This window comes from Ursus arctos, unplaced genomic scaffold (assembly GCF_023065955.2).
Source record: "Ursus arctos isolate Adak ecotype North America unplaced genomic scaffold, UrsArc2.0 scaffold_21, whole genome shotgun sequence".
Classification (NCBI taxonomy): domain Eukaryota; kingdom Metazoa; phylum Chordata; class Mammalia; order Carnivora; family Ursidae; genus Ursus; species Ursus arctos.
The window spans coordinates 20,516,502-20,543,602 of record NW_026622886.1 but is presented as its reverse complement, the minus strand read 5'-3'; the positions used below and the strand labels follow the sequence as shown (position 1 = coordinate 20,543,602).

Genomic DNA, 27,101 nt, shown 5'->3' with positions numbered 1-27,101 from the left:
TACCCATAAACTTTCACCATTCCCCCACTGATAAGATTCAGGAGGAAGAAAGAGAAAGGATGACACGGTTATTTATAATATTTATACTCCATAGCTCATTATGTTACTACTTATGAATAGAGGGGCTTTTAGATCATTAGCTTAAAAACTCCAAGAAAGAAATGCAAACTGAAATGTCACTATAACTCAACTTTTTAAACTGAAAATATGAAAAACAGCGGTCCACATCACATAACGGAGCTTAAGAACTACAAATAATAGTTAACAGAATATTAATAGATAACAAAATATCCTCTAAAATACAGTAAAAGGGGAAAAGGCTAGCATTTTTAAGCAAATGTATTTATTACATATCCTAGAGTTTGTCATAAACTGACACAATTATGTATCTCAAGGATTTACAGGCCAAAGTCAAGTCATGTGATAAACGGTAGAAGGAACTGAAAATGTTTATCCTAGAAGAGAAAGAACTCAATAAATATGAACAGTCTTCAAATATCTCATGTGGAAAAAAGGAACAATTTATTCTGCGTAATTCCTAAGGAGAACTGGAACCAGTGCATGTAAATTACAGGAAAACAAATATCAACTCAACAGAATGGCTGACTTATGAAGAAATACGCACCCCCTACACCACCTAGCAAGAGTTGGGGATCACTTTTCAGATGCTATAAAGGGGAGTTCTGGGTGAAGTGTTAAACTAGTTGATTTTTAAGATTTCTTTTAACAACATAATTCAATAATTGATAAGTGAGGAACAAGCCTACTAGAAAATAAGTTTTTCCTAAATATTTTTTTCTGAACAACACTGGTAATACATTGTAAAAAATGAAATCTTACTTTCTTTACCCCTACCAAACTGAGATAAACTCAATTACCACTTATTGACTAGCTTGGATCAAATTTAACTTTAAATATCATCTCCCCACAATATATATCATTTATTAAATAAAACAGTACTCTTATACAAACATTCTTCTCTAAATGTCTAGCTTCGTAAAGCAAAGTTAAATATTGTCTCTCAGATTGGACTGACTATATACAATTATCATTTAGAGCAAATGAGAGTCAAATCCTGTTTTGATAGATCACTCAGAAAAGTCTCAAATGTTGGCTTTACTCAATAGTATAAAGTTAACAACAATCACATTTAGGCATACTGAACTTATTTACCTCTGAGTTAGCATGTTCTGCCTGTAACTTTTTGCACTCATCTTTGAGTTTTTCAGATTCTTTCTCCCGTTCCAAGGTCATGTTGTCCATTAGCGTTTGAACTTGCACCAGTTCTTTCTTCAGCACAGCAACATCTTCTATACCAGGTCTCTGAAGCTGTAGAGCACATTTTCACATTAGTGAAAAACTAAAAGAACACACATTTTTATATGGTTTTACTACAAAGAAATCAAAATGAAAATAATCTTTGATACCAATTATTGGACTCAAACATTGACCACTGATATCTTTCCCCCAACAAGCCTCTCCTCTTCCCCATATGTATGTCCTATTTAATAGTATTACCACTCAAGGCGCAAAATAGCAAATTCACAATTATCCTTAGTGCTTTATTTGCTTTCCTTTTCTTCACAAACTACACTCAATGGTCATAACAATCACTTGATAAATGTCACATTTTGAAGCATAAATGCCTCATTTTCTATCCTAGGAAACTGATGATAAAAATAAAGGAGCAGATGTAAGCATAATTAGGCTTTGTTGCAGGTTGGATATGGTTGATTTTATTGATATATTTGAGTGCTAAATAAAGGACAGAAAGCAGTCAAGGACAGATTCAAGGTTGTTACACCTTGGGAGACTGCTGAAGATGTTTAATACCAATGACAGAAACATAGTTGAGGAGGAAATATGATGACCTGATGTTACACTTGTTGAATCTGAAATGAAAGCTAGAAATGCAATCAGAAGTATCCTAAAGGTAGGTGGACTTATAAAACCAAAGTGCGGGGAAAGGTCAGGATCAGAGATACAGATATGGAAAAGAAAAAAGGCAGATAATATTAAGATAGAAACAAAAATGGTAAGGTAATAAGTTTTTCATCCTAGATTCCATTTCTATGTAAAAAATCCTATTAGTGTATGTGCAGAGGACAGAACTATGGGGAATTTTTATTTCCTCCATTTTAGGGAAGCTATACTTTTAAAATTTTTTCATCAGAGTACGTATTTCATTTTTAATGTAGAAAATTATAAAAGTACATTCCAATAAATGGTTTCTAAATTACCAGTTCGGTCTTCAGATCTTGAATTATAGTTGTTTCTGTGTTTAATTCTTCTGTCAGATGTGTCACTTTCTGTTCAGCAGCTTCTCGAAGACTTCTTTCTTCATCATATTTTGACTTTATATCTAATTAAAAAGTTATATAAATATTAGTTTTATGACATTAACTCTAGAAAAGGACAGTTTTATAAATTTCTGTATATTATACAGTTTCTTAAATACCCACGTATTGTAATTATTATATCTATTCCTATATATGCATATCTACATATCATTAATTCAAATTCATATTCCTTAGATAACCATAAATACATACAATAAACTTCAACTTATGATTACATGAAATGACGAACTTAAAATAATCAAATGTTTTTGTCTACATAAATTCCATACAGCACAGCATTGTTACTAATTAGCATTTTAATGTATACTTAATCACATATTTTACCTAAAAGCATGTAATTTTTAAAAAAGTAATTGATAGCATAACCAAATGTTAAATCTATACTATATTTTTTAACTTCTCCAAAATGTTACTTGCTAAATCTTCAGGCATACCCCAAAAGAAAATTCATCTTCTCTAAATTTCAAGAATTCTACAGAGAAAATCAGGCCTTTGAAAGGAGGTGAGAGGACAAACAAAATAATTTATATAGCAACTCTATTATTAAACTCCAGTAATCACCACCAGAGTCTTTAACAAATGCCTTATCATACTAAAATACAATACACTAAAATACAATCAATGCATTATTTCTAGGATATATAATGGCAAAAAGGTAACAACACTGATTTACTAGCTAAAAAACTCTGATTCAATTCACCTGCAATTTCAGTGGCAAGTTGGGCTGCTTTCTGTTCAAATAAGTCTTTCATTTGCTTAATATTAAAATTTTCTGTTTGGGCTTCTTCTAATTGTTGTTCCAAAGACTGTAATTCTACAAAAAAGTATCACAGTTATTCAAACACATAATTAATGCTAATTACATTTCCTAAATTGTTATTACTTATATCCTAATTATAGTAAAGACAATCAACATGAAAAAAAAAGATGATCAAGGTGAGTCTATCATCCAGTTACGAAGAGAGTATGTCAACATTTCAAGAATTAAGCATATCTAATTATTTAAGCCACAAGTCATAATTTATAAACATAAAGAACAAATGAAAGGAATATTTAGCATCATGCCCAAATAATCCATAAATATTTGTTTCAAGATTATTTTGATTTCACATTTCTGTTATTTTCCTATGACTATCAACGAACCAAAAAAAGGAATATATTCTGTATCTCTAAATAAAATTTATAATAATGAGAAATGAAGTTAGACATGGTTTAATATCAAGGTCTTATATAAAACAAAAGAATTAATTAAAATACGCAGTCAACTCCTAATACTTCACTCCCATAAAAAGACTTCAGAGGGAAAGTAAATAGAACACCTAACCTCAAAATATAATTTTGATTATTCATTGAGCATTCCTCCAGTTAAAGTCAGTTACAAAGATGCTGGTTTCATCATTTTATCCCAAGAGAAAAAGAGTACATCACTCTTTAAAATAGGTTTAACTTTTCATTAATCTGTATTCATGTAATATTCCAGATGTTTATTTATAACTACAGAACAAAATGAACTAAAAAAACACTAAGATTTTTGTTGACTGACTAAATTATGAAGTTCACAGGTAATACTCTAAACCTAAAATATGACTATTATCTTCACTGTTTTAGAGCCAGAAAGTATAACCACAATACAAATTTATGTAGCAGACATCAGAGACAAGATAAAAAGTAAAAAAGAAGAATGAGCAAGGAGAAAAAGAAAAATGAAAAAATATCTGCTTTAGGTAAAGTTACCTGCTGATGAGTCAGCCACCAATCCATCAGGTTTAGACTCCTCAATGAAAACAAGACATAAAAAAACACATTAAAAGGAAAAGACAGTACTATTACCATTGCCGATGTGAAAAAAATCTCTAAAAGCCACATTCTATGAGGTAAGTAGCAAAATTTTGATAAAATTCTGGCCTGTTCACAATCTTCTAGGTCTCTAGAGTACCACTAGGCAGACTGGCATAACAATCTAACGGCAGTCACTGGTTCTAAGAATTTTTTTATGTTAATATAAAGTTATTATGGGTCTTACAATAGATAGCATCTTGAATTCCATAAATTCTGTAAAGATTTTTTTTTAATGTGGGTTCCACGCTGGGCTTGAACTTACGACCATGAGATCAAGACCTGAGCTGAGATCAAGAGTTGGATGCTTAACCAACTGAGCCACCCAGACGTACCAGTAGATTTAAAAATAACATAAATTATTATAATTATAAACACGGATTCTAAAGCCAATACTTAATTCAGTAGATAAGATTCATAATCTCCTAGGGGTGCCTGGGTGGCTCAATGAGTTAGTGTCAGACTCTTGGTTTTGGCTCAGCTCACGATCTCAGGGTCATGGGTGGGGCTCCTTGCTCAGCTGGGAGTCTGCTTGAGATTTTTCTCTCTGCCCCTCCTCCCCAACCCTTCCCCAACTCTCTCTCTCTCAAATAAATAAATAAATCTTTAAAAAAATAGAAAAGATTCAATTTTATAACATATAAAAATTTGCATAAGCTAAAATATGCCACGGAGCTATCATTACTAAGAAGTTTCACATTAAAAGCACAAATTTTTAATTCAGGATTATAAATCATTGTTTTAAAGGCAGAAATAAAAAGTACATTCCATAATGTTTAATTTAGTATGTGCATTAGGAATAAAACACTATACTGCCTATTCATTATTTTCACATTCTAAAAAATTATACATATCTGAAAGAGTTTAATAAGGCATCTCATAGTATATCTGACTTTTTATTTTCCTGTACATTAGATTTAGACATACCGGTTGCTAAGAATCATCAATATTTTAAATACATTTTCCCCAAAGTAAATTTCCTACACCAAGGCAATTTCACCTTGCACTGTGGAGAATTTATTTAATTTATTAAATGTGAAACAGTTATCTCAAATGTAGTAAACAGTTTCCTCTGTTTTCAGGTACAAAAAATAATACTGCACATGTTTCAGGAATCATTAACGGCATTTATGTAAAACACGAGTGAATGAACTCTAAGTATTGTAGATTACTTAAAACTTCTTTCCCACCTCAAATACAGAAGCTGACTAGTAATAAGACTGATGATATATTGCTACCCATTTATTTGGGTTTTTTTTCTAGTACAAATGACAATTTTTGGTGAAAAAATAAAAAGGCGAAAAGAGGGGCGCCTGGGTGGCTGAGTCAGTTAAGTGTCTGCCTTCAGCTCAGGTCATGATCTCAGAGTCCTGAGATCGAGTTCCGCATCGGGTTCCCTGCCCAGTGAGAAGTCTGCTTCTCCCTCTCCCTTCGCTGCTCCCCCTGCTTGTGCTCTCTTGCTCGCACACACGCTCCTTCTCTCAAATAAATAAATAAAATTAAAAAAAAAAAAAAAAAAAAAGCAGAAAGACTGAGAGCCACAATGTACTAATATGCAAAGGGATCCCTAATTACTTTATAAAAATATTAGAACTATTGTTGAAGGGTATCCACTTTATTCTTACAAATGAAAACTATAGAAAAATTCATTATTCTATGATTCTTTATGTAATTGTAATTCAAAAGCCAATATAATATTTTTAAAGATTTTATTTATTTATTTGAGAGAGAGAGATCACAAGTAGGGGAAAGGCTTAGAGAGAGAAGCAGACTCCCTGCCGAGTAGGGAGCCTGATGCGGAACTTGATCCCAGAACCCTGGAATCATGACCCAAGCCCAAAGCAGACACTTAACCGACTGAGCCACCCAGGTGCCCCAAAAGGCAATATAATTTTAATATAAAAATTATAATTGGTTAAGACATTTATTTAGAAAATACACTAAACTATATATCAACAGAATCTCACTCCAAAGTAACCACTTTTGATACCAATGATTTTGGGTTTTTTCTATGTATTATTTTTATATAAAGCTGTGTGTGTGTGTGTGTGTGTGTGTAAACACACATATTAATAAATATTTTTATTTTGTTTTTTGAAACTTAACATTGGTTTAAGAAAAAAAACCCTAAAATTGTTAACAACCATTCCCCCACATTTTCAAACAATCTGCATCAATGTAAACAAAAAAGTTAACAGTTCTTTCCCTACTAGCAGACAATTTAGTGATTTCCAATTTGTCACAACACAAATGCTCTGAAGAGTTTCACTACTGTCTGAACCTATATTTTTTAACAATTTAGGTATTTTGTCAGAAAATTAGAATAACGCAGCCTCCTATAAAAAAACAATCCACAGGTAACTGATTCTTAATGGAGCATCTTTAAGAAATCACATCTTAGCTTTCCAATTATATGTTTGCATTCATTAGAATTACAAAAGATATACACTGTAGGCTATTAAACACAGATAAACAAATTAGAGGAAGTTATTTCAGGCCACCTACTTACAAAAAGCTTATTTTCAACAATGAAAATAAACAACTAATAAACAGACTTCAAGTATTTAAAAGCATTTACTTGCTGCTGCAGCCCTTGAAATTTTTCTAATTCTTTCTTTAATTCTTCTGAGTACCATTTTTCTTCCTAAGGGGAAAAAAATTTTTTTATTTAGTAAATTTCAAAAGATTTATTATCTGAAACACTGAAAATAAACAAACTTAATCATTTTTATTGTTACCTTAAGTGAAGCCTGAAGGTCTTGGACCTCTTGTCTAAGTAGTGTTATATCATCTCTAAACATAAATTGGGAAAAAAGGAATTAATAGTCCTCTAACAACCTGGTCTCTTAGTAAATCATGGCTAGTGGCTGTAGATTAATATTCTAGTTTCCTCAATTTAAAAAAAAACTGCTTTAGAATTTTATGTATAGAATTTTATGTATAACCCTTAGAAAAATAATTTTATTCCAAAAGCTCATTGTTTATAAATGGAAAAACACCTTATCATAGAAATGATATAATCATCAAGTGCCTGAGCCAGAAACAAAATATCTCCCATTAATTTACCAATAATAAGGATCAATAGCTTCCTACTGTAGTTAGCATAAAATCTAAACCCATTAACAAGGTCTATACCATCTGTACAGTATAGTCCCTGCCTTAACATTCTCCTCCTCATTCACTCAGCTCAGGCAACGCCAGCTTCTCTCTGTTCCTTGAGTCCTGTCAAACCTTCTCACATTTTATTCTCCTTACCTAAGAGTCAGCCTGACAAAGAACAGTGAGCACACTACTTGAGGCCCTAACACAGCAAAGAAATAATATCACGTGCGTTCATAACAGCATATACTTCAAAGCGATTATACTGTACCGCTTCAGAGCAAGAGCCTCTCCTCCATGACTTGAGTCATTACCAGCATCATGAACTACCTCATAGTGTTTGAAAAGTTCGTCAGCAGATCCAAGGGATTTCATACACTGGGGACATATGAAACCCTACAGAAAGAGGCAGAAAAAGGTTACAAAACTGTGTTTAATACTGTAAGACAGCAATGTGTATAGTATGAAATACAGTCAAATGTTACACCAATGACGCCATTAGTAGACTGTAATTTATGACGTTAAGCCCAAATTCTGCTATTGTGTAAAGGTACATCACTGTCTATTCTGGTTGAAGTTTACAAAATATAAAGAAAGCCCTTACAACCATCTTTTAGGTTGAATAAACTGATGGCTAGAGCACAGAATTCTTTTTTTTTTTTTAATAATAATTATTTTGTTATGTTAGTCACCATACAGTATATCCTTAGTTTTTGGTGTAATGTTCCACGATTCATTATTTGCATATAACACCCAGTGCACCATGCAATATGTACCCTCCTTAATACCCATCACTGGCCTATCCCAATCCCCCACCCCCCTCCCCTCTGAAGCCCTCAGGTTGTTTCCCAGAGTAGGAAATTATGCTAAGTGAAATAAATAGAGCACAGAATTCTAATTTGAGAAGTTAGTTCTGATCTAGAAGGCTAGTTGGGAAGATCTACCAACATATCCTCTCTCTCTCTTTCTAGACACCCCCCTTAGTAAAACAGTATCTGCTCCAATGTACTTCATAGGAGTAATAACAAAAAAAATTAAAAACATAAAGTATTATGATCACTGAGGAAAAAAGGTAATATGATAAATAACTTGTAATTAATTACCACAAAATATCTACAATGATTGAGAATATTGAAGTCAGTAAATTCCTTGCTAACCTAAGATTAACACGGTAAAAGCCTAAAGTTAATAGTCCCATAAGATATTAAACACTTATAAATAATCTCAGAATTATATGGCTATGGCATTTAAGGTCCTGCATGAATAATCCCTCAATGACCTAATCATTCTGATGCCTGGCCACCTCTTACTTTGTACAACTCTACTGACATTTTCAACTACTCTGACTTAACTATGTTCCCTGAACACACCATGGTATCCCACATTTCTGGGCCTTTGCCAGGACTATCCTTAGTAGCTTGTCAAGTTTCTACATTCACTATAATACACAACACACTGAAGCTTTTCACCCATGTTTCCCTAATGGCTACTTTAGTATTTTAGAACATACTCTATATTTTCTACATTGATTATTTATTTAATAAAATATGAATAAAATAAAATAAAATAACAACCAGCCGACTCAGTCATTAGAGCATGTGACTCTTGACCTCAGGGTCATGAGTTCAAGCCCCACATTGGGTATGGAGCCTACTTTAAAAATAAATAAATAAATAAATAAATAAATAAATAAATAAATAAATAATAAAAACATGAATGAACCTGACAGGGCAGAAGCTAAAAACAACAACAACAACAACAACAAAAAAAAACCAGAAACAGAAGAGGGGTGCCTGGGTGGCTCAGACGGTTAAGCATCTACCTTCAGCTGAGGTCAAGATCCCAGAATCCTGGGATTAAGTCCCATGTCAGGCTCCCTGTTCAGAGAGGAGTCTGCTTCTCCCTCTCCCTCTGACCCTGCACCCTGCTCGTTCTCTCTCCCTCTCTCTCTAATAAATAAAAACACTGAAAAAAAAAAACCAAAAGCCAAAAACCAAAAAACAGAAGAGCTTTAACAGCTTGCAGATTATAAAACTTCCCAAGGGATAGCCTGAGCAAAGTAATAAATACTCTGAACAAGTAAAAACTAAAAAATAAATTAAAATCTCTCCTTCACTGGGTGCTACACAAACAGCGTATCATCACTTCTCATTTATGTACACTGTGTGGCAGAATTAAGGCTCGTTGAGTACTGAGGATACTGATATGTAGACAAACAGTACCAGACAATGGTACAATACAAGTAGATACAAAGAACTATAGGAACACAGGAAAAGAGGAATCCAACAGCCTGTGGCAGGAGTTAATGCTTTACAAAAAATACAGAGATACTCATATATATTATGTATATGTGTATATACACTAGACATTGGACACTGGAATTATGTACTAAAGAATGAGTAGGAATTACTTGTCAGAAATAAAAGAAAGGCATCCTAACAAAGGTGTAGAAAGAGGTCTGAAACCCAGTCATGCTGCATTTGGGAAAGAGAGGTGTGTCCTGATCACAGAGCCAGAATGAAGGGCAGGGGCACAACAGGTAAACGAATGTAATGATCTCCTATGACACTCCTGAAATGAGCAAAGACAGTAGTACTAGCAATGTACCTTTGGACATCTGAATGATGCCATTAGGCTGCAGAGATATTTGATGCTCAGCACTGTCTTTTAAATGAATGAATGTTCCCAGCCTATGTGCTAATCTAGCTGATGTTATCCTCTTTCTTCAAAGCCATCTATTATCTACCATCATGTTTCATAATGGCTCCACATTCTGCCTAATTTGGCATTCTTGTAACTTCTACCCAGTAACTGTTGTAATTAACATGCCTTTAGTGCAACAGTACATCAGCCCCTATACTATTTAGCCTGTCATTTCTCTTTTTCATCTCAGCTTCTACTAGTAACTAGAAGGCAAATTGTAGAATGTTCCTCAGACAATCCACATACCAATTACACTATTTAATCTTTACAGCTTTGGCTTTTTGACTACTGTCTCTACTTCTAGATTTTGGCTCTAGATACCTAAGGATTCAAAAAAGCTAATGATCACATTAAGGTATGCCATACCTTCTTAAAGCTTCTAAATATTACCAGGTTAATACTCCAGAAAGAACTGATTCATCCCTAAAGAGAAATTTTAGAAATTCAGTAATTCACATTTAATTATAGAAATACTCCACCTAAGTGAATTCTCCATATGATTCACCTAAGTAAATTTCCCATGCTTATATAACACTTTAATTTTGGGAGATTTTTGATAAAAATAAATCTTTCTACAATACATATAATTTCTCATCTTAAATAGATGATATTAAACTATTGTTTGATGTCTCAGAGGCATAAGTATTCATCACTGAATGGGTGACTTCTACTCTATTAATTCTAGCTTCTTTAATTTCTGTACCCACATTTTATAGTTTTTTCCTACACCCTGTTTTGACTTTCCACAATCATTTCTTAAAATTATTCACATGCTATATCTAATAATGCTAGCCTGATATAGATGGGAAGGATAAAGAAAGAAGTTTATTAAAACCACATCACTCATTTAAAATGACAGTAACATAAGCTCAGAGTGAATATCTGAGGGATGTCTCATGAATAGAGTATATTATCTTTAGTTCATAGACCTTGTAATACTAATCCTGAATATTAGGAGATTGCTTCTCTATTTTTTCTCAACCACCTTCAAGGGAACTGAAGTTAACTAGATCAATAACTTCCATAAAAATGCTGTTAGTAAACAAAAAAAAAAAACCCACTAAAAACAGCCAGCTACACTTATTTCCCTTAATCATTCCAAATTTCTCACCAACTTACAAACACAAACACACACACATAAACACAGACACACACAGTGTACTTGAGATTAAAAACAGTAAGTCCCTTTCTCTTAGATTTCAGTTATCTCTAATCCTTTCTCAGATACACTGCAGCTAAGAATTTACCTTAACTTGATACTTATGGTATCCCTGTTATACCAAGTGTTCTTTCAATTAAAAAGAAAGTTCTTATTTAAGTGACAAGTAGGTGATATTGGGACTTTTCATTCTGGTTAACCCATAAAGAAGAAAAGTTGACACAGATGTTCTGAAAGGAAGACAACTGGTAAAATGCTAAGGAGAGCTCTAGTAATCTTTTATGCCTCTGTCTTCGCTCACACCAGTTAGTTTAACTGGTGTCCTCCTACAATACACCCATTTTCCCCATCACCCTAGAAAATGTCTGGTTTAACTGTTTCCCAGTGAGGTTTTTCTGGGGTTCCCCTCAACTTGAATCACCACTGCACTCTTTTTGCAAATAATATTTATCACAGAAATTTCCTGGGATAAAGACCATATCTTATTTACCCTTTTATCTTCTTTACTTACCAAAATACATGGTGCATAAGAAGTACTCATTAATATGCTAAATAAGTGAATGTTTGATGAAATACTTTTCTTATATATAGAATTGCCAGACCGAAAAACAAACTTTTTTTTTTTCCTTTCTGGGTACAAAAAGTTTCCTTCTTTTGTAAGATTTGCAAAAGAATGAGGGGAAGCCATGTTTCTTTTTGTTTTTAGAACATTGCAGTTTTCAAAGGAAACATATATTGAGATCATCTAAGAAACTTTTTCCAGCCCGCAAATGAGCAATAGTTCCCCACACTGGCTTCCACCCTCAGCCTGAGATACACACCAGTCCAACACACTACAGAGAAACATTTGGGTGATCCACTATTAATGATGAGTATGTGCCATTCTGTCACCTTCCTCAAGTCCAGGGTGTCAAAACAAAGACTGAAACAATGGTACATCCAGGTTCTAATGCCCTATATATTCTCAAATAAAGACAGTAACAATTAATATGCAAAGTCCTCTTTCCATATAAGAGTAAGGCATTTTAACCTAAAGCATTTTAAAACATTCATTAGCATTAATTAAATAATAAAGATATAACTTACAGATGTTGAAATCAAATATCATTCACTTTGTATTTCAAATTTTATGGCAAACTTTATACAAAAACATTAACTTAAACTTTTATATTTGTTTACAGATTCATAAAAAGACAGCTGCAGAAAGTAAGAGCAACCAACCCAACTTCCCAAGAGCCTGTTTTCCTTATTGAACCTTCTTTTAAGCATGCATACATAATTAAAGCAACCCATATTCCCTTTGTAGCATAAAAAGGTAAGCAACACCAAGGCAAGGAAAAACAAAGCTATTTTGAGCAACCCATAACCAAGCTGCTAAAGCAAAATATACAGGACCCACAGTAACACTGGAGTCATTAAGAAGTTCCTGTCCTCTTGTTTCATTTTCAGCGTGCACTTGCTGGTAATGCTCCGACAAATCAATAGCAGTTATACATCTTTTCATACATAATGGACAGATGAAACCCTGTGAAATAACGACTTTTAGTTGTTTAAATAAAAAGTTATTTATAAATCAAAATACAGACAACACAACAGAAAAATAATTAATATAACTCTTTTCAGTATGTGTAAGGGAAATTTTCACGGAGTAACTACATACAAAAAGTAGGATGACTAGAAGTTGCTTTCATCCTTATGCTGGAAATTCCCATTGGTTCAATTTTATTATAGATATCAGTTGCTTTAGTTGGAATATTAATTACTCTTTTCATTCAGGACACTTTGTCCTTATTTATCTGAGAGCCATTATTGGCAAATTAGCTTTTATTTTAGATCAAGAAATGACTGACAGTTACAACTACGTGAGATAATATTCTAAACAAAAAAAGTTCTTATAATGAAAGGAATTTTTAATCTTCACCATATTCCACTAGCCTAAGTTCCCATTTTTGCCCACACCCATAATTCCCAATAGGGGACCCTTCCTTCTAAATTCATGAACAAAATAAAATCATTTTAAATCAATTTCCCTAATTCCCTATACCTAACAATACTGATATTTTAAAATGTGGGCTGCCACACTGATCTATGGTTTAAAGTAAATAAAATGAAGATTATAGTGAAGGACAACAGGTTATAAACACTGTGAGTTTCTGTGTCAAAAACAGATGTGGATTTGAGATTCAACCAATGCTGACTATATGACCTTAAGGAAATCACTTTACTTTGCGAAATGTTGATTTCCTCATCTATAAAATGGGGCTAATGTTAGCACCTGTTCCTCTAGAGTTACTGTGCAGTACATAAGAGGCTTGGTGTAGTGCCTGTAAGTGTTCAACAAATATTCCGTCATTAGATGTATGGTTAGACAGGAAAGAAAATGAAGCCAGGAAAGGCTGAAAGACTAGAAGAAAAGATAGGAATTAAAAACCTGAAATATTCAGCAAGGCCAAAGAAGCAGAAAGAATATGAGAAAGTTTTTGAGAGGATAGAGAGTTATGGTAAGGAATGGGAACATTTTGTTGTAACATCTCAAGTCAAACTATTCTTCCCGATAATAAGGGGAAGGTAATGCCATGAACTTGAGTAGCTAGAAAAGAATAAAGATCACTGGCATTGCAAATATTAAGAACTGGGAGACTAGGATGTTCCTTGAGTCACTAATGTCACTTAGGATAATAGCAAAGGAGACAATGACTATAAACAAAGTTCCGAAGTGGGAGGCAAGGCAGGGTAGCAGTTAAGAGCTAGGCTTGGGCTTGAATCCTAGATTCACACCACTCTTAGCAGCTTATAGGGCCTTTAATTTCCTCATCTGTGAAATGGGATAATAGTAACACCTTCTTCATATGGGAGTGGGGCATCCCCTGAGAATTAAATGAGATAATAGATACAAAGTGTTTATCATAGCATCTGATAAAAATAAAACATTCAATAAATGTTAGTTATCATTAATACCATTATTCCTTTTTTTAACAACTCTTAAAGGAGATTAGCCAGGGAATGAAAGTGAGGAACATGAATTCCTTTTGTTTTTTCTTTTTACTGATGAAAGTTATGTTCAGGCAGCCACAGTCCAAAGTGTTGGAACTACAGAATAATAATTACTTAATAGAATGCATCATGGCATTTTTTTTTGCCATGTTAGCTTTATGCCGCCTCTCACTTTACTGGTTTCTTCACTGTAAGCTTCCACATACAATCATTTAATCATTCATTCAAAAAGTATGTACTGAGTGTGATTACTATGTTCCACCTATTATGCTATGGTGCTGAGAACACAATGGTAAAATAAGGCAAAATCCCATCTTCAGGAAGCTTACAGGCTTCTTGAAAAAGTTGGGAAAGAAAACTATTACCACTCTTATCCACGCCACTCCCACACTGCACATGGATCACTGCAAGAACCTTCCAACAGTCTCTCTGCTTCTATCCTTACCCCACTAACACTTTACTTTCCAAACAGCAGCAAACAATGTATCCTATAAAATCGTAAACAAATTTTGTCACTTCCCTAGTCAAAACTCTTCAAGGGCTTCCCATCTCACCAGGAGTAAAAAACCCAAGTCTGTACAAAGGCCTATAACGCGGGCCTATAAGGCCCTGCATGAGGTGGGCCTGATCACCTCACAGATCCAATCTCTCCTCACTCACGGCACTAGAGCCACAATAGCCTCCCTGCTGCTTTTTCTCGGAGACTTTCTCCTTGTTCCCCATGAATAGAACGTGGTTGTTCCAGAAACCCACATGACTCATTTCCTCACTTCCTTCAGTTCTTCCTGAGCTATTCCCTTCTCAGAGAAGTCTTCCCTGACAATCCTATTTGAAATTGCAACTACCCAAAACACTTTCTATCCTTCCTTCCCTACTTTATTTTTCTCAATAACACCAATTGTTTCCCTTTGTCCATTTTTAGTATGTTTTGAGTTTTTTGCCTATTTCCACCTACTAGAATATAAGCTCTACCATGACAAAAATTTTTGACTCTTTTACTCACTGCCGTATCTCCAGCATCCATAACAGTGTCTGACAACAATACATACTGGATAAATAAATGAGTCTCAGAATAATAACCATTACCTAAAGGACAGAAAATACAATTCCCCAGAAGCACATGGAAGAAGCATCACTCCACATGAGAGTCTAGTAAAGTTTACTGGAAAAGTAATTATCTGTAATGAGACCTAAAGGATAATCAGACGTTAACCAGGCAATAAAGTAAAGGAGCAGGTAAGTCATGGGGATCAGCATACAGAAGTCCAGAGATAAGAACAAACTTGGCACATCTTAAAAGGAGTTCTGTACGCCTGGATCAAAGAGCATAAAGAAATACAACCACACATATAAGGTCGATTGATTTCTCACAAAAGGGAAAATTTAATTCAATGGGGAAAGGTAACATTTTCAACAAATTGTACTGAAACAACCATATACAAAACTGGTTTCCATATCCAAATAAAAAAAAATGAACCTCAACACTATCTAATACTACAGACAATATTTTAAAATAAATCATAGACTTAAATGTACACACTAAAATGATCTTTTTTTTTTTAACTATCAGAGGTAAGCATAGCAGAAAGTCTTTGCAATCTTGGGGTAGGCAAAAAAATTGTAGAAGGACCCAAAAAGCACTAACCATAAGGGAAAAGGCTGACAAACTGGACTGTAACAAAACTAAAAACGTCTTCTCTTTGAAAGACACCATTAACAGAATGAAAAGCAAGCCACAGACTGGGAAAAAATGTATACAACACATATACCTGATTGTGGTGTAAAGTCAAAAATTAAGGCCCAATATTACACACTGCTTTGTCAGCTGGTGATGGGAGAACTTCGGATGGCCTAACTGCAAGTTCCCTTCCCACTCTGCTCCCACAGAAAGCATCCTCTATTCAAACAGCCCTCCTCTTGGAGCGCCTGACTGGCTTGGTCAGTAGAGCGCACGATTCTTGATCTAGGGGTTGTGAGTTCGAGCCCCACGTTAGAGGTAGAGATTACTTAAAAAATAAAATCTTATAAAAACAAAAACAAAAACTCTCCTCTTCAGAGTCTGCTTATCCCTAAATAGCAGGTTTCAGTTCCCTGCCAGCTGATAGAATAATTCAAACAAGCCAATCATAATCTCCTGCAGGAACCAAAGGACACCTCACCCTCTTGATACCACAAACCCTGCCTCTCACAGCCCATGGTTGTTCATTTTGTTCCCAAGTTCAATCCTCATATGGCTCTTCAAGGCATACATGTCCTTCTGGGCCATGAGTATATGTGGCTAACAAATGCTGTTGATTTCAACCAGTCCAGTGTCAGGTTAATTTTATGTTCAGCCATCCCTATAAGCCTAAGACAGGAATCCTTCCTTAACTAATAGGGCAAATAGGAGGAAATCAAAATAATGACAAAGGACTTGTACCCAGAATAGATTAAGGAAAAAAAAAAAACCCTTACAGTTCAATAATAAAAAGATAAACAATCTAACTTTTAAAATGGTCAGATTTCCAGCTGCAGACAAAATGGAATAGACAGGAAAAACTTAACATCCCAAGACATTATATATAAAACAAACATAAGAAAATTCTGAAAGGTGACAAGAAAGGAGACCAACTAAGCATTTCAAGATCCAAGGACTGATACAGTGATAAATACTCTGCGTTTTCTTTTGCCTCATATATTCCAGACTGGGTACTGGAGAAGCTGGCAACCTGGAAAGTTCAGTGGGCACTTACAAAAAAAGCCTGCCCTCTCTACTCAAAGGACCAGGGAAATTCAAGTCATCAATGAGTAGTTTCAGTGGGTACTAAGAATGGAAGGCGACTAAAAAGGAATAAAGAGTGAACAAAGATGTCTGCTTCTGGCAATACATTGCACTAAATAGTCTGAACAACCGTCCTGATGATAACAACTAAAGAATATAAAAAACTGGGGGTGCCTCAGTGGTTCAGTTGGTTGAAGAATTAGTAGACTCTTGATTTTGGTTCAGGTCATAATCTCAGAGTCCTGAGATCTAGCCTCCCACAACAGGCTAAGTGCTCAGAGGGGAGTCTGCTTGAAATTCTCTCTCTTTCCATCTCCTTCTGCCCCTCCCCCCACCATGTTCCCTCTCTCTCTCTCTAAGATAAATAAAATCTTTAAAAAAATATTTTTAAAAAGATTTATTTATCTTAGAGAGAACGAGACAGTATGAGGTGAGGGGGAGGTAGAGGAGAAGGGAGACGGATAAACGGACTCTGCACTGAGCACAGAGCCCAACATGGAGCTCAATCACAGGAACCTGAGATCACGACCTGAGAGTCAGACACTGAGCCACCCAGGTGCCCCAATAAGTAAATCTAAAAATACATATGTATATATAAAAAAATCATTATTACATTATGTATTATACATATTATATGTTTGGTATAAACTGAACATGTATCCTTAAAACTCCTATGTTGAAATCCTAACCCCCAATGTGATGGTATTAGGAGGTGGGGCTCTGGGGAGGGGATTAGGTCAAAAGGGTGGAGCCCTCATGAACGGGATTAGCGCCCTTATAAAAGAAACCTCAGATAGCTCTCTTGGCCCTTCAGCCATATGAGGATGGCCTTCTATAAGCCAGGAAGCAGGCCCTCACCAAACATAGAATCTGCCTTGATCTTGAACTTCCCAGCCTCCAGAGCTCTGAGAAATGTTTGTTGTTTAAGTCACTCAGTCTATAGTACTTTTGTTATGACAGCCCATACTAAGACAATATTATATATATTATTATATACAACAAAATATAAAATACGACATAAATATGATATAAATAAAGCAAGGTATTGCTTTACTTCTATTTCTTTAAAGTCCTAGAGACTCAGGTGCCTGGGTGGCTCAGTCAGTTAAGTGTCTAACTCTTGATCTCAGCTCAGGTCTTGATCTCAGGGTAATGAGTTCAAGCCCTAAAAAATAAATTAATTTAAAAAAATAAAGTCCTGGAAACCATATGTCAAATTCCACATAGATGGCTGTGAAGGAGACAAAGTTCAAACCTAGAATTTGTTCAAAGTGGAATGCCAACCTTAAGGTAAAGGGGAAACAAACCTGAGAGAGAGACTGATAGACAGACAGACAAGAGATATGATCTGAGACCTTGACAGGTATGTACCCTAGCAGTGGGCATATGAATGTCTAGAGCAGTATCTGTAGGCCAATGGGAATAATTCATGACATAGGTAAAAACTAAAGTGGCAGGAGGGAGAGAGAATAAGAATGTGGGAGAGAAGGGAATCCAGAGCACAACAGAGAATCCAGAGCACAACAGAAAGGATTGAAATCTAATAGGAAAAGGGAACTGTCGTCCATGTATTAAAGTAAGAGAATAAAGGTGCAAATAGCTTTGGTAACAAAACAAGGACATTCACCTAATAGCTCCTATTTTCTCAATGATATAGAAGGTGCCTGAGGGAAGGTGGGATTGGGTAAGACACATGAGAGATTTGAGGATAAAGAAGAGAGTAAAACTATATCAGAGAGTAGGGAAATGATGCTAATAAGAAAATAGAGCAGGATTACCAGACACTGTTCACTACCCACTAGAGATTTTGTTGTTGTTGTTCTGACTGAGGTCAACAATTAAACTTGCTCATAATGAAGTTCAACTGATACTTTTCTTTTTCTCCTCACTCTCATGGTCTTATTAGATCTCATCATGGTTAATATCCATATACATGAAATCAGATGGCCAGAAAGAGACAAAACAGGGGATGAATAGATAGACAAATCCAGAAATACCTAAGACAGAAGACATACTGACCAACCAAACGGTCCAGAAGAGGGGAACACTGAAAAGGGGACTGGGTAGGCAGTACAATTAGGCCCAGGAAGGGGCAACTGACAGAAACTGTCAGAGCAGAATGTAAGTACGTCGATATCTTAGGGACAATATTACTGGTGGTTTTTATGCTCTTCTCTTTCCTTCTCCCCTTTTTCTATAGTGAGCAAATATTGTTTGTTAAAAATAATAATAATAAAGCAACTACTAAGGCTGACTTCTCCAAAAATTTGAGGTCTTTCTTATATTTACTTTCCCCATTAATTTTTAATAAACTATGAAAGATAAAGGTTCTTACAAAGTTGTAAATGAAGAGAGCAAATAATGTATAAACTTCACAGATAACCTAATTTTTCAGTAGCTCAGTAGTTCATGACAGTGTAAACACTAATTAATTGGTGATATTTATAAACAGATTTTAAAATCTTCCATAAGTTGAGATGACGTTAGCATTGAAGACAAATTAACAATATTAATTTTCAGCCTTAATATACACTTTCTCAGTCTTACAATTAAACACCACGATTTTTCTACAAGTGTGATTCAAAAGTCACATTCCAGTTTGTGAGAAGAATGAGAACCTTTCCTACGAAAGTTTAAATTACTCCAAACATCTGCTCATTTTCCCTGAAATAATACCAAATTTTTTTGCCAAATTTTTATTTCCGTACCTCTGAAGAGCTTTCATTATTGACGTCCACTGTGTTTACAGGAGCTGCTGATGAATCTAAATCAGAACCTTGAGAGCCAACTCTCCCAGGAGTCTAAAAGACAAATAGAAAAAAAATCAAAATAGATATTAATAATATATTCATAAACTATTTAACAACCTAAATAGTAATCAGGGCTAGCCTTACACATAAACATAGATATCCTCTCAATAAAAATAACAAACCGTACTAGCAGCTATCCTTTATTGAAGACTGTGCCTAATACTGTATCAAGATCTCTGTGTGCATTCTCTCATTTTTAGTCTTTTTAAATTAATAAAAAGCTTAGTTTTGTATATAAAGTGCCTATAGTCTTCAACTCATTTTCACAGAACATCTTATTTAATCATAATGACATCTCTGAGAGAGGCAGGGCACATGTTACCTCTGTAGAGGAGAAAACAGATTCAAAGAGGCTAAAAGACTTCTCAAGATTGTACCGTTAACAAAAATCAGAAAGAACTAAAATGTTGACCTAATTCCTCTTGCATTGCTCTCTCTACTACACCAACTAAACTACAATAATTTGAGGGTAGCTAAAAAGATCAATACAGCCCACTCACGCCAATCATTACCAATCCGTCTCCACTACTTGATATTCCAACACCAAAAATACACACAGTTTGGAGGGTTAAACGTCTTTTTCTTTTTCTCTTGCAACACTCATCCTCTAACATCATTCATTAATACCTAGGTGTTACCTTAAAGGAACTAAAAATCTAGTAAAACACTGGGCAAGAAGAAAGATTCAGAACACAACAACTAACTTAATAATCCTTAGCAAAAAAACACTTATGGTACATACTATCATGACTCTCACCTTCACACAAAAGAGAACTGAGGTGTGGAAACTAAGTAATTTGCCCAAAATCACACGGCTAATCAATGGGAGGAAAGGTTTTTAACTTGAGTAGTCTAGCTCATAATCACTAAACCATACTGCTTCTCTGCTGGACATCCCCGCTGAGATGTACCACCTCAAGCACCCAAGACTGAGAGCAATTCACGGTACTTGTCTCAACACGCAAACATCCTATTCATCACTATTAAATATTCAACATAAATGCCAAATAAGGAGGAAATGATCCTACTTTGAAATTCATTAATTAAAATGATTATAAAAGCTGCATAGAGGGGTGCCTGGGTGGTTCAGTCAGTTAAGCATCTGCCTTCAGCTCAGGTCACGAACTCAGGGTCTGGGATCTAGCCCAGCATCAGGCTCCCGCTCAGCAGGAAGTCTGCTTCTCCCTCTCCCTCTGCCACTACCCCTACTTGTGCTCTTTCGCTCTCCCTCTATCAAATAAATAAATTCTTAAAAAAAAAAAAGCTGCAGAGAAAAATAACAAAACATAATTATGTATAAAAATTATTTATATAAGAGATTCAAAGGATATATATCCCAAAATACAAATGATTTCTGTAGCAAGACAGTTATATATATTGGTTTTTAGGTTCTGGTTTTGCTCATTTTTTTTAGAATTCTAGATCCATAGTTAAATTACTTTTACACTGAAATGTTTGTTATTAAAAATAAGAAAAAAAATAGCAGACCTCTCCAAATTGGATGATCCACATTCCTGTCATATTTTCCCAAAATGTAACCCTCTAAAACTTTGTAAACTTACCCAGAGTACGACTTTATTGTGTTCATTTAAAATCCATAAAATTTTCATGTTTTAACTCTTCTATCAGCTACCCTCCTCTAAACAACAAAGCAAGGTTCTTTCCCAAAACGGTATGCTTGGGACATGAATTCATAAATAAATAAAAGCCAGCTATCTAGATTTGATGATATTTGTGCATCTGGCAAAAAAGGTAGCTCAATGATGAAAAAGTTAAAGACCCTTTAGAGTATATACTTAATATAAAGAACTGTATAAAACTAGAAATTCATTTTTGACCCATCAACATTTCAATAGCTTCACACCACAATGGTTTTTAAAACTAGGGACCCCATCCTCAAAAGCACTGGAAACTAAAGCTGTACTACAGTACTAAAGCAGAGGGACAGGGAGAGAGAATCTCAAGCAGACTCCCTGGTGAGCAGGGAACCCACCATGGGGGCTCAATCTCACAACCCTGAGAAGATGACCTGAGATGAAATCAGGTGTCGGACGCTCAACTGACTGAGCCACCCAGGCGCCCCAGTAAGAACACTGTACTTAAAGAAAAGTAAATAAACATGTTGGATGGAAAGTTATACACTCCCCCCACCAACACACACACACACAAAACAGGTATAAAATAGGTTAAACTCATAATATAGAACAGGCAGGAGATATAAAACACTGAAATATGCCATGGTAAACAGAGAATGGCCACAACTCCAGTTCGGACATCACTTGCAGTTAACATAGACACCAAGCTGCCTCAGTTCCAAAGATCAATAACAGATAAAGAATTTTTAAATATTAAAGAGGTAGAACCATGCTCGAAAACAAGATAAGTATCTCAGTAGACAAAAAATAAAACAGAAACACACAGAGTATAGAGTACAGAGTTCTGGGACCTAAAATAGATAGAGACAACCAAATTCTTACAGGATAATAGGGACCAAAATGCCCTACATGTGTTAGGCATCAAGAAGCCTGGCCCACTATGGGAACTCAGAAAGTGGAGCAAAGCTACTGCCCTTGCATGAACAGAAAAATTTTTAAAGGTGTAAATTCCCCCACGCCCTGTATCTGGGCTTGATGTCTGATCAAAACTTTTACAGGCAGGGATGAATAGGCATTCTAAGCAAGGGATTATTTACGAAAGTGAAATATTATAAGTAATCTGTATGTTCAAAACAAAGAAATGGTTAACTAAATTATGACATACCCACTCAGCAAATTTGACAATTAAAAACCTGACAATTAAAAATATGAGGTTTATTAAAAAATGATAATGCATGTGATATAATGCTGAATTTGTAAGAGGCAAAGTACAAAGTTTGGATATATTATGATTTTGATTATATAAAAATATAAACACAAAGAAACTGAAAGGTCATATAAGACTAATGAGTTTTATGTTAGGGCTATTTTTGTTGTTGTTACCACTTTTTCCCTATGTAATTAGAAGGAGGATGGGGGCGCCTGGATGGCCCAGTTGTTTATCTGACTCTTGATCTCAGTTCAGGTCATGATCTCAGGGTCATGAAATCAAGCCCCATGATGGGCTCCCTGCTCAGCGGGGAGTCTCCTTGAGGTTCTCTCTCTCTTCCTCTCCCTCTGCCCTTCCCCTCATTCTCTTTAAAATAAATAAATCTTTTTTAAAATTAATTAATGACCTGAAAGGATGAGATTTGTATTGATGGATTTTGTTAAGCACCAAGCCACCTCCCCCAAAAAATATTTCATTAGTTTTGTCATACTATTTAATTTCTAAAATTTTTAAAAAATTAAATTTAAAAAAGTACCTGGGGTTGCAAAAAGATCCAGACAATTATAATCAAACACCTACCCATCACTAATGTTTAGTTACTTTGGCCCAAGAGATCAACATCTGAAAATATGGGGGGAAAGTTTATATACTTCAATCAAGTAAGAGTAGATCCCTGCAATATACAGGCTACCCTAGATTATTGGTAGTATAAAAACATTCTCCTACAAACAACTATAAGATCAATATAAAGCAGTATTAATCTCTGCAAAAACTGCTACAGAAGAATTAAATACAAGTTTTTGATGAAAGAACAGAACTTCATTGGAGAAAGAAAAAGTTATCATTGTTTACTGTATACAATCAATACCTTGGAAGAAAGTGTCACTTTCCTAGAAGTTTTAACAATATGAAGTTTCTTTGAAATACATATTTGATTTCAGACCAGTTGTTTATTGAATACAATTTAAATAATCTATGTGAAAATCATAATTGCATTGCTGTAATACAAAGCAACCAGCAGCTGTATCTTCCAATTGTGACTAAAATCTTTATCTAAGAGCAAAGAAAAACAGAATCAAAACCAGTATCTAGTAGCACATAAGAAACAACTATTTTTTCATTTTTTTAAAGATTTTATTTATTTATTTGACAGAGAGAGAGTGAGCACACAAGCAGGGGGAGTAGTAGAGGGAGAGAGAAAGCAGGCTTTCCGCTGAGCAGGGAGCCCAACACGGGGCTCCATCCCAGGACCCTGGGATCATGACCTGAGCTGAAGACAGATGCTTAACGACTGTGCCCCCCAGGTGCCTCCCATATTTTCCTATCCCATAAATATCTTTACCTGAATGCCCTGAAAGTACCTCAAAGCCAGTTTATCCAAAACCAAATTATGTTTTTCATAAACCTTTCACCTATCTGCATTCTCTACCTCAAATAACAGAAACATCAAACACCCATTTTGCCTAAATCCAAAGCATTATTACCCTAACTTCTCTTTTCCTTAACCTTCATATCCAATCATTTACATAAATTCTGAATCTATCCTTTCTCCATCTCCTTTGCCATTACTTTAGTTCAAGGTGCCATCATCTCTCACCTAGACTATACAAGACAGACCTAATTTAGCACTCTATACTTCTGTACCCACAGTTCCAATTGCTTTCTAATTGCTTTCCCTAAACACCTCAAATGAATCATATCCAAAATCAAACCCTTCAGTTATCTCAACCCTTTACCATCCCAGAGGAAAAGTTTTCTTTTCCTCCTATGTTCTCTAGCTTAGTTAATAATAATCCTTTTATATAAAACCTCAGTTAAAATCTAACTGAACTGGAATAGAAATTTGTACACCAATGTTCATAGCAGCATTATTCACAATAGCTAAAAGATGGAAACACCCCCATGTTCACTGATGGGTAAATGGATAAACAAAATGTGGTATACACATACAATGGAGTACTATCAACATTTAAAAGGAAGGAAATTCTAATACATGCTACATACAATATGGAAACCCTAGGAAGACAGGTTTTATGCTAAGTGAAAATAAACCAAACACAAATGGACTAGGATGTATGGCTTCATTTATCTGAGGTACCTGGAATAATCAAATTCATAGAGGCAGAACGCCGAATAGTAGTTACCAGAGGCTGGGAGGTACAGGAAATAAGAAGTTAGTGTTGAATGGACAGTTTCAGTGTTGGATGATGAAACCTAGAGACAGAAAGTTCTGATGGATGCACAAAAATATGAATGTACTTAATGCCACTGAACTGTACATTTTTATTTTTTATTTATTTATTTTTAAAGATTTTATTTATTCGACAGACATAGAGACAGCCAGCGAGAGAGGGAACACAGGCAGGGGGAGTGGGAGAGGAAGAAGCAGGCTCATAGCGGAGGAGCCTGATGTGGGGCTCGATCCCGTAACGCCGGGATCACGCCCTGAGCCGAAGGCAGACACTTAACCGCTGTGCCACCCCGGCGCCCCTTTTAAATGGCAAATTTTATACTCTGGTTTCTCTTCAGATCAGATAAATCTTTTTTTTTTTTTTTGCCTTTTAAAATGGCAAATTTTATGTCAATTTTCAAAATTTAAAAACTCTTTAAAAACCCAACTGAATCTCAAGTTGGTGTTAAACCAACCACCTAGAAAATAATTATTTCAAGTGATTTAAGAACTACATAGGGGGTGCCTGGGTGGCTCGGTTGGTTAAGTGTCTGCCTTCGGCTCAGGTCATGATCTCAGGGTCCTAGGATCAAGCCCCACATTGGGCTCCCTTCTCAGTGGGGCGTCAGCTTTTCCCTCTCCCTCTGCCCCTCTCCCTGCTCCCTGCTCGTGCTCTCTCTCCCTCTCCCTCTGAAATAAATAAAATATTTTTTAAAAAAGAACTAAATAGACCTAGATATAGTATAAGGACAAAAATAACTGCTTTTAAAAAACAGTAAAATTCATTTAGTAATCTTATAAATGGTAATATCAGTACTGTTATGTTAAAGCTATTTATATATTTTTTAGGAAAAAATATCTATGTCAATGTTAGGAAACAAGATATTCAGTATAAGACAAAAAAGATATAAATACAAACTCATAGTAAAAACCATCTTATACTCTTAAATTTGAACTCATGTTTTGTTTTGCCATATATATAGATATATAAATACTTCCTAGTTCTTATCACTTAAAAGCTTAAAAGCAATGACAACCCAGAAGCAATGAGCACCCTTAGTGCCCAAGCAATTTTATCTAAATAGCATTCCCTACTGAAAGGAACCAGGGCTTTTTGGATAAACGGCTGATTTTAGCCTGGAGGAGAAATATCACAAGATGAACCTGAAACATACTGTTGTGCCAAAAGCAAAGAAGTTAGCAAACATTAATCAGGTCCTGTCAAAATGACAAGTCACTTTGAAGGCACTTCCATTAGCTAAAGCTAGGGCAATCTGCACATCAAAAAATCCCATTGACTTCAATTGATTGAAACCTACTAAATATATATATAAATCTGTGAGTTCATAAAATATATTTAAAAATCCACGAGTTCTCTTTCTTCAAGGACAGAAAAAGTCAAAAGACAAGCAAGTCTCATTCATCACTGCTAGAGTATATACCAACTCTTATTCTCATAATTAGCAATTAAAGAAAAAGAATTAAGCATTTACTCTGCCCTTTCAGTATGCACTTAAATTCATGGCAACCAAACAGCCCTCCTGATGTTGAAAGTTCTTTACAGAAAAATGTCAATTACTGTATGCAGAAGGAATGAAAGATTTAGAAACTCATCATTTTGCAACTGTTGATAAAATCAGTCTTTTCAACTTAAATGACATAAAACCTTTCTTGAATCTCCCCCTTCAAATAAGAAATCTTTCTCTCCTTTAAATTCTATCAGGTCTCTTATTTATACTCTTGTAACACTTTATCATAATATAAGGAAGAAGAAAGTGACATTTGTGTTAAATTGTTTCAGTAATGACCCTCAATGAATCACGCCTATGTTTTAATGCTCTTGTAATTCTCTTGTGTAATCCTCTCCCACATGGACTCTGGACTGGCCATGAGACTTGCCTTGGCTAATGGTAGAGTAGCAAATGAAATACAAGCAGAGACTTGAAAATTGCTTGCACAATGGGATTTGCTCTCTTATTGATGGAAACTCTTCTGCTACAATATAAGCCCAGGCTAGCCTTAGACTTATGTGGTCCAACGAATATAATCAGCAATCTGAGTAAGTACCTTAGACTATCCTTTCCAAATCAAACTGACAAATAATCCCAGCTATATAAGTAACTTCAAGAGAGTCCACCAGAAGAACCACTCAGCCAAGCCTAGCCCAAACTGCTGATCCACAAAATCTAGAGCAAACAAAATGGTGGTTGTTTTAAGTCAAAGCCAAAGTTTGGGATGGTTTATTACACAAAAGATACAATTAAATACAGTAGATGCAATGTGGTATCGTCTTCACAAAAGAGAAAAGGAACCTTTTTGAGGCTGGGAACCCTAAACAGAATAAGGTATTCACCACAATTCCTGGTAAGGACACAATAAAAGTGTTCACCTGAATTTAATGGGA

At 35.1% G+C, this 27,101-nt stretch overlaps 1 protein-coding gene across 9 annotated transcripts in view; it reads right to left on the bottom strand.

Annotated features, from left to right (window-relative positions):
- EEA1 (early endosome antigen 1) overlaps positions 1-27,101 on the bottom strand; it is a 474,430-nt gene that overhangs the window by 69,977 nt on the left and 377,352 nt on the right. For 5 of the 9 annotated variants that reach the window (XM_048218026.2, XM_057316401.1, XM_044384537.3 and 2 more), the window contains 9 exons: positions 19,621-19,713; positions 12,557-12,682; positions 7,567-7,691; positions 6,935-6,989; positions 6,775-6,840; positions 4,095-4,134; positions 3,061-3,174; positions 2,241-2,362; positions 1,174-1,329 (listed from right to left, as the gene is read on the bottom strand). In XM_048218026.2, the coding sequence (XP_048073983.1) occupies positions 1,174-1,329; positions 2,241-2,362; positions 3,061-3,174; positions 4,095-4,134; positions 6,775-6,840; positions 6,935-6,989; positions 7,567-7,691; positions 12,557-12,682; positions 19,621-19,713 (897 nt within the window). Of the gene's footprint in view, positions 1-1,173; positions 1,330-2,240; positions 2,363-3,060; positions 3,175-4,094; positions 4,135-6,774; positions 6,841-6,934; positions 6,990-7,566; positions 7,692-10,364; positions 11,004-12,556; positions 12,683-19,620; positions 19,714-27,101 lie in introns of those variants that run through there. The other 4 variants (XM_057316403.1, XM_048218030.2, XM_048218029.2 and 1 more) reach the window with 2 other exon arrangements.